Source organism: Hipposideros armiger, unplaced genomic scaffold, assembly GCF_001890085.2.
Source record: "Hipposideros armiger isolate ML-2016 unplaced genomic scaffold, ASM189008v1 scaffold_49, whole genome shotgun sequence".
Lineage (NCBI taxonomy): Eukaryota > Metazoa > Chordata > Mammalia > Chiroptera > Hipposideridae > Hipposideros > Hipposideros armiger.
Genome location: NW_017731399.1, coordinates 3089721 through 3102552, shown reverse-complemented (window position 1 = coordinate 3102552; position 12832 = coordinate 3089721). Strand labels below are relative to the sequence as shown.

The following is a 12832-nucleotide window of genomic DNA, read 5'->3' as shown; positions in this document are numbered from 1 at the left end:
AAGGAGCAGAGAACAACAAACTGCTTTGAGATGTGGTTGGTAGGTGGCCTACTAGGTTCACTCACTGTGTGACCTACCTCTCCTCTGTGTGCTGGTTGTTTCTCATGATTAAAGTTTGTCTTGGCAAAAGTACTAATTACCAGGTATGTCATGGACCTTCAGGGTTTATAATGAAAAGGCAAATCTGTGATTATTAAATTCATGAATGCAAGGCTTATATAGTATAGAAATTGATTTCTGTTTCTAGCTCTGAGTGAAAAATGTAACAATCATAATGATCAATCTTATCTCTGTCAATTTTTTTTCGAAATAAATTTTATGTGTATCAAGAAGCTATATTACCAAATTATTTATCAACAGTATTATCTCTAGTTATTTATAGTTGAAATTGCTATATTTTCTCTGAATAGTTTTTCTGCTTTCCTACTGAGAAACATAATGAAATGGTTTGTTTGTTTTTCCCCTACTTTTTATTATGGAAAATTTTAAACATACACCAAGGTAGAGAGAATAAAATAATGACCTCATGTACTTATGACCTGACTTCAGTAGTCAGCATGGCCAATCTGTTTCATTTATACCAACCTCCTGTAATTATTTTAAAGCAAATCTCAGGCACCATATTACCTCATTGTCAACTAACTTCATATGTGACTCCAAAAGACAAAGACTCTACTTTCTTTTTCTTTCTTCTTTTTTTTTTTTAAATAAGACCACAATTCCATTATAATACCTAAAAAATTTTAACCAACTTGCTCAATATCATCAAATAGCCAATCATGATTCAGATTTCTCTGGATGACTCATAATTGTCTTTATACAGTTAGTTTGTTTGAATCAGGATCTAAGTAAGATGTGTACCATATTTAGTTGATAAATCTCTTAATCTATCACAATTCCACCCCCTTTTTACTTTCCCTTGCCAAGTATTAAGCCTAGTTATTTGTTCTGTAGAATTTTTGGTATTCTAGATTTTGGTGCTTACATCCCTGTGGTGGTACTTAGTATTTTCATCTAACCCTTTTTATTTCCTGCTAGTTGACTCTAAAAGCTTGCATAGATATAGGCATGATTTTTAGCTTGGCAAAAATATTTTTTTAATGGTGGGGTATACATCCATCAGAAGGAATAACATGTCTGTTTGTCTCTCTTTGTGATGTTAAGATTAATTCATTGATAAAGTTATTGTTAGCCTGATCGATTATTCATTGTAAAATACTCCCATCAGCCTTACACCAAGAGTTTTAGCAGCCTTTGATAACTGCCTGGATCCACTTATTTTATTATAGGTTGCACAATGGTAATATTCTGATTCTGTCATTCCTTTTTACTAGCTAGAATTTTTCTGTGATGCTCTTTATTTTATCAACTATTTGTTATTATCTTCAAATCTGTTCTTACTGTATAAATGATTCTTTCTCTTTATCAATTTTTAGAATAATGAGTCAATTCCCTAAGCATTGATAAAGTCTGTTTTAATGGCTTTCCACTGAATCAGAAACTTGGTGTGGTTTGTTTTAGTTTTAGTTTTTAATCCATGCAGTTAAAACCATTATTACTATTACGTGTATTTCTAAAACTTAAGGCTTTGGAGGTGGGGGTATTTGAAATCACCTAATCAGCCACCTTAAACACTGAACCAAAACTCTACAACAGAAATGCTTATTTCTGACAGATAAGTCCCATGAGCACAGCTGAGATATTTCAAAATTATTTTCTGGTTCAAAATTCAGCCTTATTTAGACTTCTGTGGCAGTGCTTTGCAACCAATTGTCATTTTCCTTCCTTGATCATTACAAATTAGCTGAGGTAGAAAATAGTTTTTAAATTTAGAATTGGAAAGAATTACATTGATATGTATTGGATTTCTTGGATACAGTCTCTCTTTGTTTTATTGTGCATAGTATATTTGCATAAAAACAAGATCTTTTTTTTGTCCTTACAGATTATTCATCTACTCTAGGGGTTGACATTTACTTGACACCCTAATCTGGTGTTTCAATGTCTCAATCCTCTTTCCTGCATTAATTGAGAGGATGACATGGATGAAAAATAAGCAATAGGAACTGATGAATCCCCAAGGACCAGTGATCCTGTTTTCATGCAAATATCTGTACTGATAAAGATGATGGAAAGAAAAAAAATGCAAAAAATATTTGTCCTCAAAACATGATTGTTTGTCACTTCCCCAGAGCATTGTTAAATGTTAGTACAGAAATAATGTGAACCTTCTAGCATTGATAGTAACTAGATTGTGTCTTTTGAAAGATGAACCCTGTCCTTTGATTTGGTACATGATTATGTCTCAGATAATCCTTTTGGTGTGCAGATTTGGGAATGCAATACTTTTTTGTATAGGCATTTATACTCCTCATGATTGGGGCCTCTTGGCTTGAGTTGGACAGTTAATTTATATGAAATTCCCACGAAATGTATAGAAATACAAAAAATTATAAACTGCCTCACTGTATAAAGAATTCCATTTCTGTTACTACCGTCTGAGTTGTGTCCTTCCTAAATTACCATTTCTTCTGTTTGTCCTTTGCTCATAAATCATTAGTAGTACTTCATTACCTGTATGATAAAAATCAGATTCCTTAGCATGGCATTCAAAATCCTCTACACTCCGGCTCTAGCCTTCTTTCTTACCTCTGCCCTACCAAAACACCATGCCCTGTTCCCATTTGAAATAAGTCACTTCCCAAAGCACTTTCCCCTCTTCTAATTCTATGCACGCTATTCCTTTTTCTGAGAGAGTCCTCCCTGACCTATTTCTAATATTAGAACTTTTATTCATCCTTCTTCCCAGTATTTTACATTTCATCAGCCTTTCCTTTTCATACCTATCTGGAAAGTGAACTCTTTTTTTTTTTTTTAAATATTTTATTGGGGAGTTGGGGAAGGGGAACAGTGTTGGGGGAAATGGGGGAGGAGAACAGCCAAGTTGCTGTCCTTCAGTCTTAGTTGTGGAGGGCGCAGCTAGCTTAGCTCCACGTCCAGTCGCCATTCAGTCACCCATCGGCAGCTCCCGGTGTTCAACTCAAGGTGCCATGTTCAGTCTTAGTTGCAGGGGGTGGGGGTATAGCCCACCATCCCATGCGGGAGTCAAACCGGAAACCTTGTTGCTAAAAAGCACACGCTCTAACCACTGAGCTCAGCTCAAGGTGCTGTGTTCAATCTTAGTTGCGGGTGGGCATAGCCCACCATCCCATCTGTGAGTCCAATCCACAACCTTGTTGTTAGTAGCACATGCTCTCACCAGCTGAGCCATCCTGCTACCGGTTGGCAGCTCAGTGGCAACTCAGCTTGGCACAGCTCACTGGCCCATGTGGGAATGCAACCAGCGACCTTGTTACTCAAGAGCTCGCGCTCTTAACCAACTGAGCCACTCGGCCAGCCCATGAACTCTCTTTTTTGGCCTCCCAAATTACTCTAGAGTAGTTCATTTGTTTCATTTGTATGGCCTTTTGCCATTCTGGGAGACTTTTGATACGTGTCTTATCTCTTGGATTGATAGTAACTATAAGGCAAGAATCATATTTTTGGGCTGTCTTTGTAGCCCATAGAGAACCTGGTAGATAGTAAATGTACAATGTGTATTTTTTGATTGAATGAATGATCAACTGCAGATGCATTCAAATGAAGTGACAGGATTTTTCTAATGAAATCCATTGACTTAAAACTGAAAAGGTGAAAACTTCTGGAAATTATTCTTTTTCTGGATAGTTTGTGTTTTAGTGATGAGAAATAATATTTGAAGGTCTTGTAATATCTGGAATTTTTCCTCTTATGACGGTGGATGATCATCAACCACATATAGTAAAGATAGTGTGAAGTTTGTTGATAATGGTTTGGTTTTAATCATCTACCTGAACCCTACCTACTCTATCGCTATCATGACCTGGGTATGATCCTGATTTAGTTTTGTAAGTTGCAATAATATACAGCTTGCTTTATTAAGACCCATTGAAATATCATGAATCTTACTGCATACTACTGATTCTCAGCAGTTTTTACTCTTAAAATAATAATAATAATAATAATAATAATAATAATTCCCCTGTCTTAAGGCTACAAACCTTTTAGTATCATGCAGATTACCTACGTACTGGCTATATTAAAAATATTTTAAAATAGAATGTGAAAATTGGGAAAGCAACAGATCATGCCATTTGAAATTAGGGCTAAAGTTTGGGGGCTTTGATGCATTGTTCTTTTTTCTTTTTTTAATAACAGTTTTATTGAGATGTAACTTATATACCCTACATTTTACTTATTTGTAGTGTGCAATTCAATGAGTTTCAGTATATTCAGTTGTGTATCCATCAGACAATCAATTTTAGAACCTTTTCATCACTCTGAAAAGAAACTCTATACCCATTAGCAGTCACTCCCTATTCCCTCTCTCCAAACTCTACAGGCCTATGAGTAGGACTAATAAATGAGTTGACTAAAATTGCAGGATATAAGATGCATGTACAAAAATTAATTGTATTTCACTACAGTAGCTAATCTGCTTTGTCTCTATGAATTTGCCTCGTCTGGACATTTCATATAAATGGAATCATACAATATATGGTCTTTTGTACCTGATTTCTTTCACTTAACATATTGTTTTCAATGTTCTTTTATGCTATAGCATGTATCAGTACTTCATTTCTTTTATTTCCACTGGTTGGCTGGTATAAATAATGCTGTCATGAACAGTTATGTACAAGTTTTTATGTGGTCATATGTTTTTGTTCTCTTGAGTTTATAACTAGGAGTGGAATTTCTGGTCACATAGTAACTACATATAACCTTTTGAGAAAAGGTCAGACTGTTTTCCATACTGGGTGTACCATTTTACATCCCTACCAGTAGTGTATGAGGGCTCCAATTTCTCCACATCTTTGCCAATACTTGTTATTATTTCTTTTTTAAAAATATTATCATCTCCATCCTAATGGTTTGTGGTTTGGAATTACATTTGCCTAATAACTAATGATATTGCACATATTTTTATGTGCTTATTGGTCAGATGTGTGTCTTCTTGGAGAATTGTCTATTCAGAACCTTTGTCCACTTTTAAATTGGATTATTTGTGTTTTGGTGTCATACCTAAGAAACCATTGCCTAATCCAAGATATCCTGAAGATTTATGCCTATATTATGTTAATTTTTGTATATGGTGTAAGGTAGGGATCCAAATTCATTCTTTTGAATGTGGCTGTCTAGTTGTTCCAGCACCATATGTTGAAAAGCCTATTCTTTTCCCACTGAATTATCTTGGCATTCTTGTAAAAAATCAATTAACCACAAACGTGAGGGTTTATTTCTGGACTCTCAGTTCTATTCCATTGATCTATATTTTCTATCCTATGTCAGTATCTCACTATCTTGATTACTGTAGCTTTAGTAGTAAGTTTTGGAATTGGGATGTGTGTTTTCCAGCTTTGTTCTTTTTCAAGATTGCTTTGGCTATTCTGGGCCCCTTAAATTTCCACAGGAATTTTAACTTGTCAGTTATTGCAAAAACGTCAGCTGGGATTTTGATAGGGATTGCATTGAATCTCTAGATCAGTTTGGTGAGTATTGCCATCTTAATAATATTAAGGTGGTTCATGAGTGCGGTATGTCTTTCTATTTATTTATGTCTTTAATTTCTTCAAACAATGTTTTATAGTTTTCAGGGTATAAGTTTTACACTATATTTGTTAAAATTTCTTCATAAGTATTTTATGTTTTGATGCTATTATAAATGAAATGGTTTTCTTAATTTCATTTTCAGTTTGTTCATTACTACTGTAGAGAAATACAGTTAATTTTTATATATGCATTTTGTATCCTAAAACTTTATTTCAACTCATTTATTAGTTTTAATTGTGTTTCAGTAGATTACTTAAGCTTTTCAATACACAGAATCAGGTCATCTGTAAATAAAGAGTTTTACTTCTTCATTTCCAATCTGGATCTTTTATTTCATTTTCTTGCCTAAATGCCCTGACTAATAAGTCTGATACAGTGTTGAATGGAAGTGGCAAGAGTGGACATCCTTGTCTTCTTCCTGATCTTAGGGAAAAAGCATTGTGTTGTAAGCTGTGGTGTTTTTTGGTAGATGCCCTTTGTCAGGTTGAGGAAGTTATCTTGTATTCTTAGTTTGTTGGGTGTTTTTTATCATGAAGAGGTGTTGAATTTGATATTTGTTATTGATTACACTTTCCACATACTATAAAATAAATAAAAATCTCAATTTAATTTATACTCATTTACTTGGACTGGTTTGAATTTACCTTGGTACTATAAAGAAAAGATTAGCTAAGAAGTTATTAAGTAAGTAAGATCACACTGAGTATATTACCATCTAAAAAAAAGCTTTAAGAAATTTAGCTGATTTTGATATAAGTAGTTGCTTGTGCTAACTTATAGTCTGATCCTGTGTGTTCATTTAGCAGTTTCGGTAGGACTTTTATTTGACTAAATTTAATCACTTACCATAGTTTTTTAAAAGAAACATTTTATTGTAAACAGATTGAGTCTTCCCCATTTAAACTTGATACTTCATTCCAGTAATCTACACTGATGAAGTTGTCTGCACCAGCAACTATTAGGTACAACTTTCTTTGGTGGTAGTACCACAGAATAACTTCTGCTTCAAGCTAGCCTGTGGTATGACCCTGTAGGCATGTGAGTTTTGAAAAAGTGGCCATTTATATTTAGAAATTGTTTCCCATCTAATTAAAATTCTAAAGAACGGTTTGCTCTGTTAATTTTTTATTTTAATCTATGAAGGTGGGCAGGGAAAGAATAACTTGGACTCTTATACCCTGAGTAGTCTTCATTGTGGCTTGACATCAGAGTTATTTGTCTGGCTTACTTTATAAAGTCTGTTCAGTCCTACCTCTATCTATAATAGTTGAAAATTAAATTAACTGCAGTTTACTGATTGAAGAGAAAACTCATCTAGCTTTTAACCTCTAGGTGGCAGCATGAGTCTTACTGTACTACTAATTTTTTCCTCTACCCTAGTCTCTTGAATTGGGTTTCTGATTTAGGTAAAAAAATTCTTGTGACTTGACCAGACTACTTGCTTAACTTTGTTGATGCCTTGCTTGATTTTTAGCTTTTTGGTTTCCTTTTCATCTCTCCATATTTCCCCCCCCCGCCCCAAACAGTTCCTTTCTTAAGCAACAAATATTTTTTATGCTGAGTCCTTTCCTTTCTCTATTGTCAGAAATAACATTTTGCTTTTGATTAAGGAGATTGGTAGATAAAATTTCTCAAAATGTGGTCGTTTAATTCATTAGCTTCTATACCTGAATATAAGACCCTCAAAATGGGTTCAGCTCTTTCATCTCAGCTTATCTTGTTCTGTTCTTTGACTCTTCTGGTTATTGTGCAATATCAGACAATATCTTATTAAATTAAAGCAGGAATGTTAGCTAAAATTGATGAAATGAACTTGAACTAAGTCCTTCAAGAAGAACTTAATTGTTTTAAAATAAAGCTTTCAACTATTTAGCCATTTTGAGTGAAGAAATAATAGCAAAAGATGAAGTATTCAATTCAGCAACTGTTTGAGTGCCTACTTCCTGCAAAGCTCTGTAGGGGCTATGAAGATAAATAAGACATAAGTACTGCCCTGTGCAGATTAGAATCTAGTAGGAAAGGGAGATAAGACAATTAAGTAAATGATTCTTAATAGAAAATAGAGAGATAAGCTCTCCAAGAGTACAAAGAACTATGGGGATAGGGGGGAAGAGGGCAATTGCATTAGATTGCAGGGATGGCAGGTAAATTTCATTTTGTATGTCAACAAGGATTGATGAGTAAGGATTGCCTACCGTAGGTCTGTTTAATTGAGAGGATTTTGAGAAGGAGTCAGGAATCAGAAACGTCAATTAGTGTTGTCTGCAAGAGAAAGCTGTGTGGTAGTATTTGCTATTTCTGAATCATTGAAAATAGACCTGGAAGAATACATAGGATTTTGATAGGTGGAAATGGAGAGGGACCATATTCTAGGTGGAATGAAAAAAGAAAAAAAAAAAGCAAAGCAGAGTTTGAAATAACTGCTAGGCTCGAGGAACAATGTGTGCGATCTAATCTGGTCCTTAAGGGATTCCAGGTTATACTAGGGGTCAAAAGAGCTAAGACTAGGAGGGAAATAGGTGCCAGATTAAGGAGAGGCTTGAACTCTAGGGGGTGAAGAGTTAGACTCACAGGTAATGGGGAACATGTGAAATGTTTTAAAGTATTTTAATGACTAAACATTATATGTTCACTGTAGATGGCTTGTGAGACACTTTACTAAAAGAAACTTTACCACAAATCTGTTTCTTGTAAAGATGAAGAAAGTAAAGATAGCCTAGCCTTGCCACTAAGAGATAGCCACTGTTAACATTTGATGTGTTTCGCGGCCCTCCCTTTGCCCTTTATGTATGGATGTGTGCTCACATTTATACATGTGCTCATACAGCCCAGACAAGCTTTTTAACATGTAACTGAGACTATAGTCTATGTATATGGTTTTAGCCTGTATGTACTTTTTTTTTTCATTCTATCATAAGCATTTTTCTGTGCCATTAAAAATTCTACCTCTGAAGACTGAGTAGGGAAGTCACGCACCTTCAGGAAACATTAGTGCACAGGATAGAATGGAATGTAGAGACAGGAGGCTGGAAGCTAGTGTGGGAGTCCAGCAAGAAGAACTGAGGGCTTGAATGAATAGTGGCAGTGAGACTGGGAAGCAGCTCATTGACAATAGATATTTCAGGTGTATCCTTTTCAGGACTAGGTGGGTAACTCTATAGATCTTGGGGAGTAAGCTGACGTTAAGAGTTTGCCTGGTTAATAACAGGGAAGTCAGAAGGAGGAAAGAGATTTGCTTAAAGGAAAAAAAAATCTCCTAACTCTTTCACATGTCCCTTTGTAGGCAGGCACCTTAATTTTCTTAGAAATAAGTAAAAGCCATTGGTATCGGTTGGTGTTATTAATAGAATGAAAGCAATGCTCTTGTCTAGTTTAGTCACGTCACCTGGGCAGCAGGTGATGTTTTTAAATCGTTATTTTTTTTCTCAGGGAAATGAATATGTAGAAAAGGATATCCATAACTTCAGAAATGGATTTGTAGAGTCCCTATACTTTGTAGCAGGTTATTAAGCCTCTAAGTTGAATAAATTACTATTGTAAAGTTTTCATACCTTTTCATTCAGTTATCCACCTACAGCTGTTTAGGAATTGTTATGGCTTTTGTGTATACTAAATCACCAAATCTTTGTTAACTGGGAAAAAATTTCAGAAGTTTAAATTTGAAGTAACAGTAATTGGCTCAAAAAACTGATGTTGATGCATCTATTATTAACAGCTATATAAGAATTATGTCCGCATCAGGGTAAACGCCTCCTAGGAGTGAAGACTACATTTTACATGTGGTTGGAGGTTTTGGTATCTCTAATGGAGAGTGAAATATACTGCCAAATTGTCTTGCAGAAAGACACTGTCTACCCCTACATCCTTATTATCAATTATAATTTTTTGAAGTCGTTACCAGCTTGATAAGCAAAATATTAATATCTTGTTTTTGTGTCCATTTTTTCTCTTGTGAAGAGGAACTTTTTTCCCCCCCATGTTTCTTGATCATGTCTGTTGACAATGACTGGAAATTCAAGAAAGTATAAATTTAAATTATTTTATCCTGAAAAATAAAGCCAGGGAACTTGATTGAAAAGCTCCTTAAAGACAGTGTTGTAATCTGCATCTCTCAAATATTAAATGAAACTTTGTTTTGTTTTCTGCATTGCCATACTATCTCACCATACTCATTTATGTAATAATTCAGTATAAAATCTTATTTTTGTAATAATACAGTGTAAAATCTAGAAATCCCACTTTGAAGGGATCACGGTTATTACTCATAATTAGAAATTGTCAATTTAGCCTTGTTTGTTTTTAAAAATGTATTATATTAATGGGAAATAAAACATGCCATTATTTCCCTTTTTCCCCTTGGTTAACAAATTAGGATACAGAAAGCCTCAAATTACCTTTAAATCCTATAAGCATTCATATCTTTTATCCATTAGTCAAGTTATTTCATAAAACCAACATTGCCTCTGAAATGGCTTTACACACAAAGAGGATTTTACCATAAAGTGCTTGTAGTGTTTTATTCCCTTCTGAATTTTTGGAGGGTTGGGGGAGGATTAGAAAAGCAGGCAGAGCATAAATTAATTTGGATGGCGTTGGGTTCAAAATAGCATTCTGCATAATTCTACGAAATATATGATAGGTAAAAAGATGTATATAGTGAAACAGTTAAAGTTAAACATTAGGAGAGTAACCAGGTAAATTATAGTACATTCATACAGTAGAAGACAATGTAGCCATGAAGAATCATGTTAAAGCATTAAAGCACAAAAAAAAAGTGCTCATTATATGTAGGGATAATTGTAAGTGAAAAAATTTAGAACACAAAATCAGCAGTTTCGTTTTTCTTTTTTGTTTCGTTTTTCGTTTTTGTCTTGTTTTAAGAGCATGGGCATAGACAAATGACTGGAAGGAAATAAACCAGTATGTTTCAATGGCTATGTTGAGTGATTTTTTTTTTCTTTAAAATTTTCTAAATTTTACAGTTGTCAGCAATGAACACATTCTGTTAAGTAGGAAAAAAACTATCTAAAACTGTAAAGAAAAATTGTATACCATTCTAGAAACATAATTAGTTATTTGAAAGATCTACCTCCTAATTTTCTGTGCAGTTAAAATATTAAACTCTTTTATGGACTGTTTCTAAATTAAAAATAACCAGATCCATTAACAACAATTGATCATTGTAAGCAGCTGATGATTAGCAAGGTGAAAGTTGACACTCCATTTCTCATCCTTGGCATGTCCTTCCAGAAGTAGAAATTTGGGAACAAAATGAGTGGTAAGCTGGGTCAAGGGCAAGAGATGATTTAGTTGGGGAAAGAGGCATCTTTTCATAAGCAAATGTTGGCCAGGATTTCGTCAAGCTTTATGTTTTCAGCCTTTCTTCCCAATAGTTAGAGAACTGAACTCAGTATTAACGACTCAGTAGGAGCAAAGACCCATTTAGACTATCTGTCCGTCTTAAATAAAACTGCAGCTCTTTTGTTGAGAAGTAAAATGGACATAATATTATTTTTTTCCTTTGGCTTGGAATATAGTTTTGTTATGACAAAAAGACCCGAATAATTGCAATAGGTGTGCATAGGAGTTGAGTTTCTTTCCAGGCTTTGGGTATAAGAATAACTGTTTTTGTTCCTGGGGAAATAAATTGACATTTTCTGCTTTTTTGTTTGTTTATTTATTAGTTTAATTTTGCTACTCTAGAGAGTTCAACAAAATGAAGACTGTTTTTTGTTTGTTTTTCAGTGTAATGTCAGTTCCTTTGAGCTATTTTTTTTTTCTTAGTTCTTTCCACTGGTTTATGTTGGAAATATCTGGGAGGGTGGTGATATTACATTGGAATTTATAGATGACGACAAAGCACTTTGCTGTAGGAAATCTAGAAAAATAATGACTTTTAATATGTAGACAAGAAGTGGCTCTAACTATTAATTCTAAATTAGAAGCTTGGTAAAAGCTACTACTATTTGGTATAACTGAAAAAGATTTGAAAAATGTATTAGAAAAAAAGGAATGACCTTTTTAAAGGAAGAACTGCTATATTGCATTGACTCTTTGGAGGAGAATATATTTAAAAATTGACTGATTGGAAAAGTGAAGAAATCCTTTGAGAGGATATTTGAATCTGACAGACTGAAGTTTTGGATATGGAATGCAAAGAAAAAATAGCTAAAATGAGACTTCAGATTCAGGATATAATTTCACAGTTCCACCACTTTTTGTTCTTCAATATACTTTTAAAAATTGAAGTAGAATACAGAGAAAAGAAAAGTACATGAGTTATAATGTACAGCTCAATGAATTTTCATAAAATCAACACTCCCATGTAGCTATGCCCCAGAACAGATCAAGAAATAGACCCTTACCAATATACAAAGCCTCCTTCATGGCCCTCCCAGACACTACCTGCCCTTTCCCTAAGGGCGAGCACTCTTGTGACTTATAATATCATAAAAGAATTTTGCTTGTTTTTGGAATTTATGTAAATGGATAACAAATTATGTACTCTTGTGTCTGGCTTCTTTCATTCAACATTTTGATTATAAAATTTTCCATGTCATTGTCTTTAGCAGTCATTTGTTTATTTTCATCACTATATTGTATTCCATTGTAGGAATGTAACATGTTTTACTTTTTCATTCTACTAATGATGGACATTTAGACTGTTTCCAGCTTTTGGTTATTACAAATACATACTATGAATATTCTTGGTATCTGTCTTTTTTTTTTTTGGTATATGCAATGTTGTTGGATATATAAAAGTGGAATTGGTAGGTCATTGGGATCTATGTATATTTAGCTCTAGTAAAGACTTTCAGTTTCCCAAAGTGGTTGTACCAGTTTATAAGCCCATCAGCAATTTTATTTGCTCCAAGTCCCTGCTAACAGGTATATTCTCAATCTTTGACATTCTGGCATTCTAATAGGTAGAGTAGTATCTCAGTATAGTTTTCATTTGCATTTCCCTAATAATTAATTAGATTGAACACTTTTCCATACGTTTATTAGCCATTTGGATAACCTCTTTTGGGACGGGCTTATTCATGTCTCACCCATCTTTAAAAATTGGATTGCCAGTCTTTTTAAAATTGATTTGCAATATTGTTTATATATTCTGGATACACATCCTTTATCAGTTATATAAATTGTATATATTTTATCCCACTCCGTGGCTGCCCTTTTCACTTTCTTTTTTTTTTTTTTT

The 12832-nt window shown here is 34.0% G+C and overlaps 1 protein-coding gene across 5 annotated transcripts in view; it reads left to right on the top strand.

Moving 5' to 3' along the window:
* LIN52 (lin-52 DREAM MuvB core complex component) overlaps positions 1–12832 on the top strand; it is a 100813-nt gene that overhangs the window by 12851 nt on the left and 75130 nt on the right. The window contains exon 6 of one of the 5 annotated variants that reach the window (XM_019640445.1): positions 1946–2491. The exons of the other annotated variants lie outside the window; for them this stretch is intronic. Coding sequence (XP_019495990.1) covers positions 1946–1989 — 44 coding nt within the window. The 3' untranslated portion in view covers positions 1990–2491. Of the gene's footprint in view, positions 1–1945; positions 2492–12832 lie in introns of those variants that run through there. 5 annotated transcript variants of the gene reach the window in all.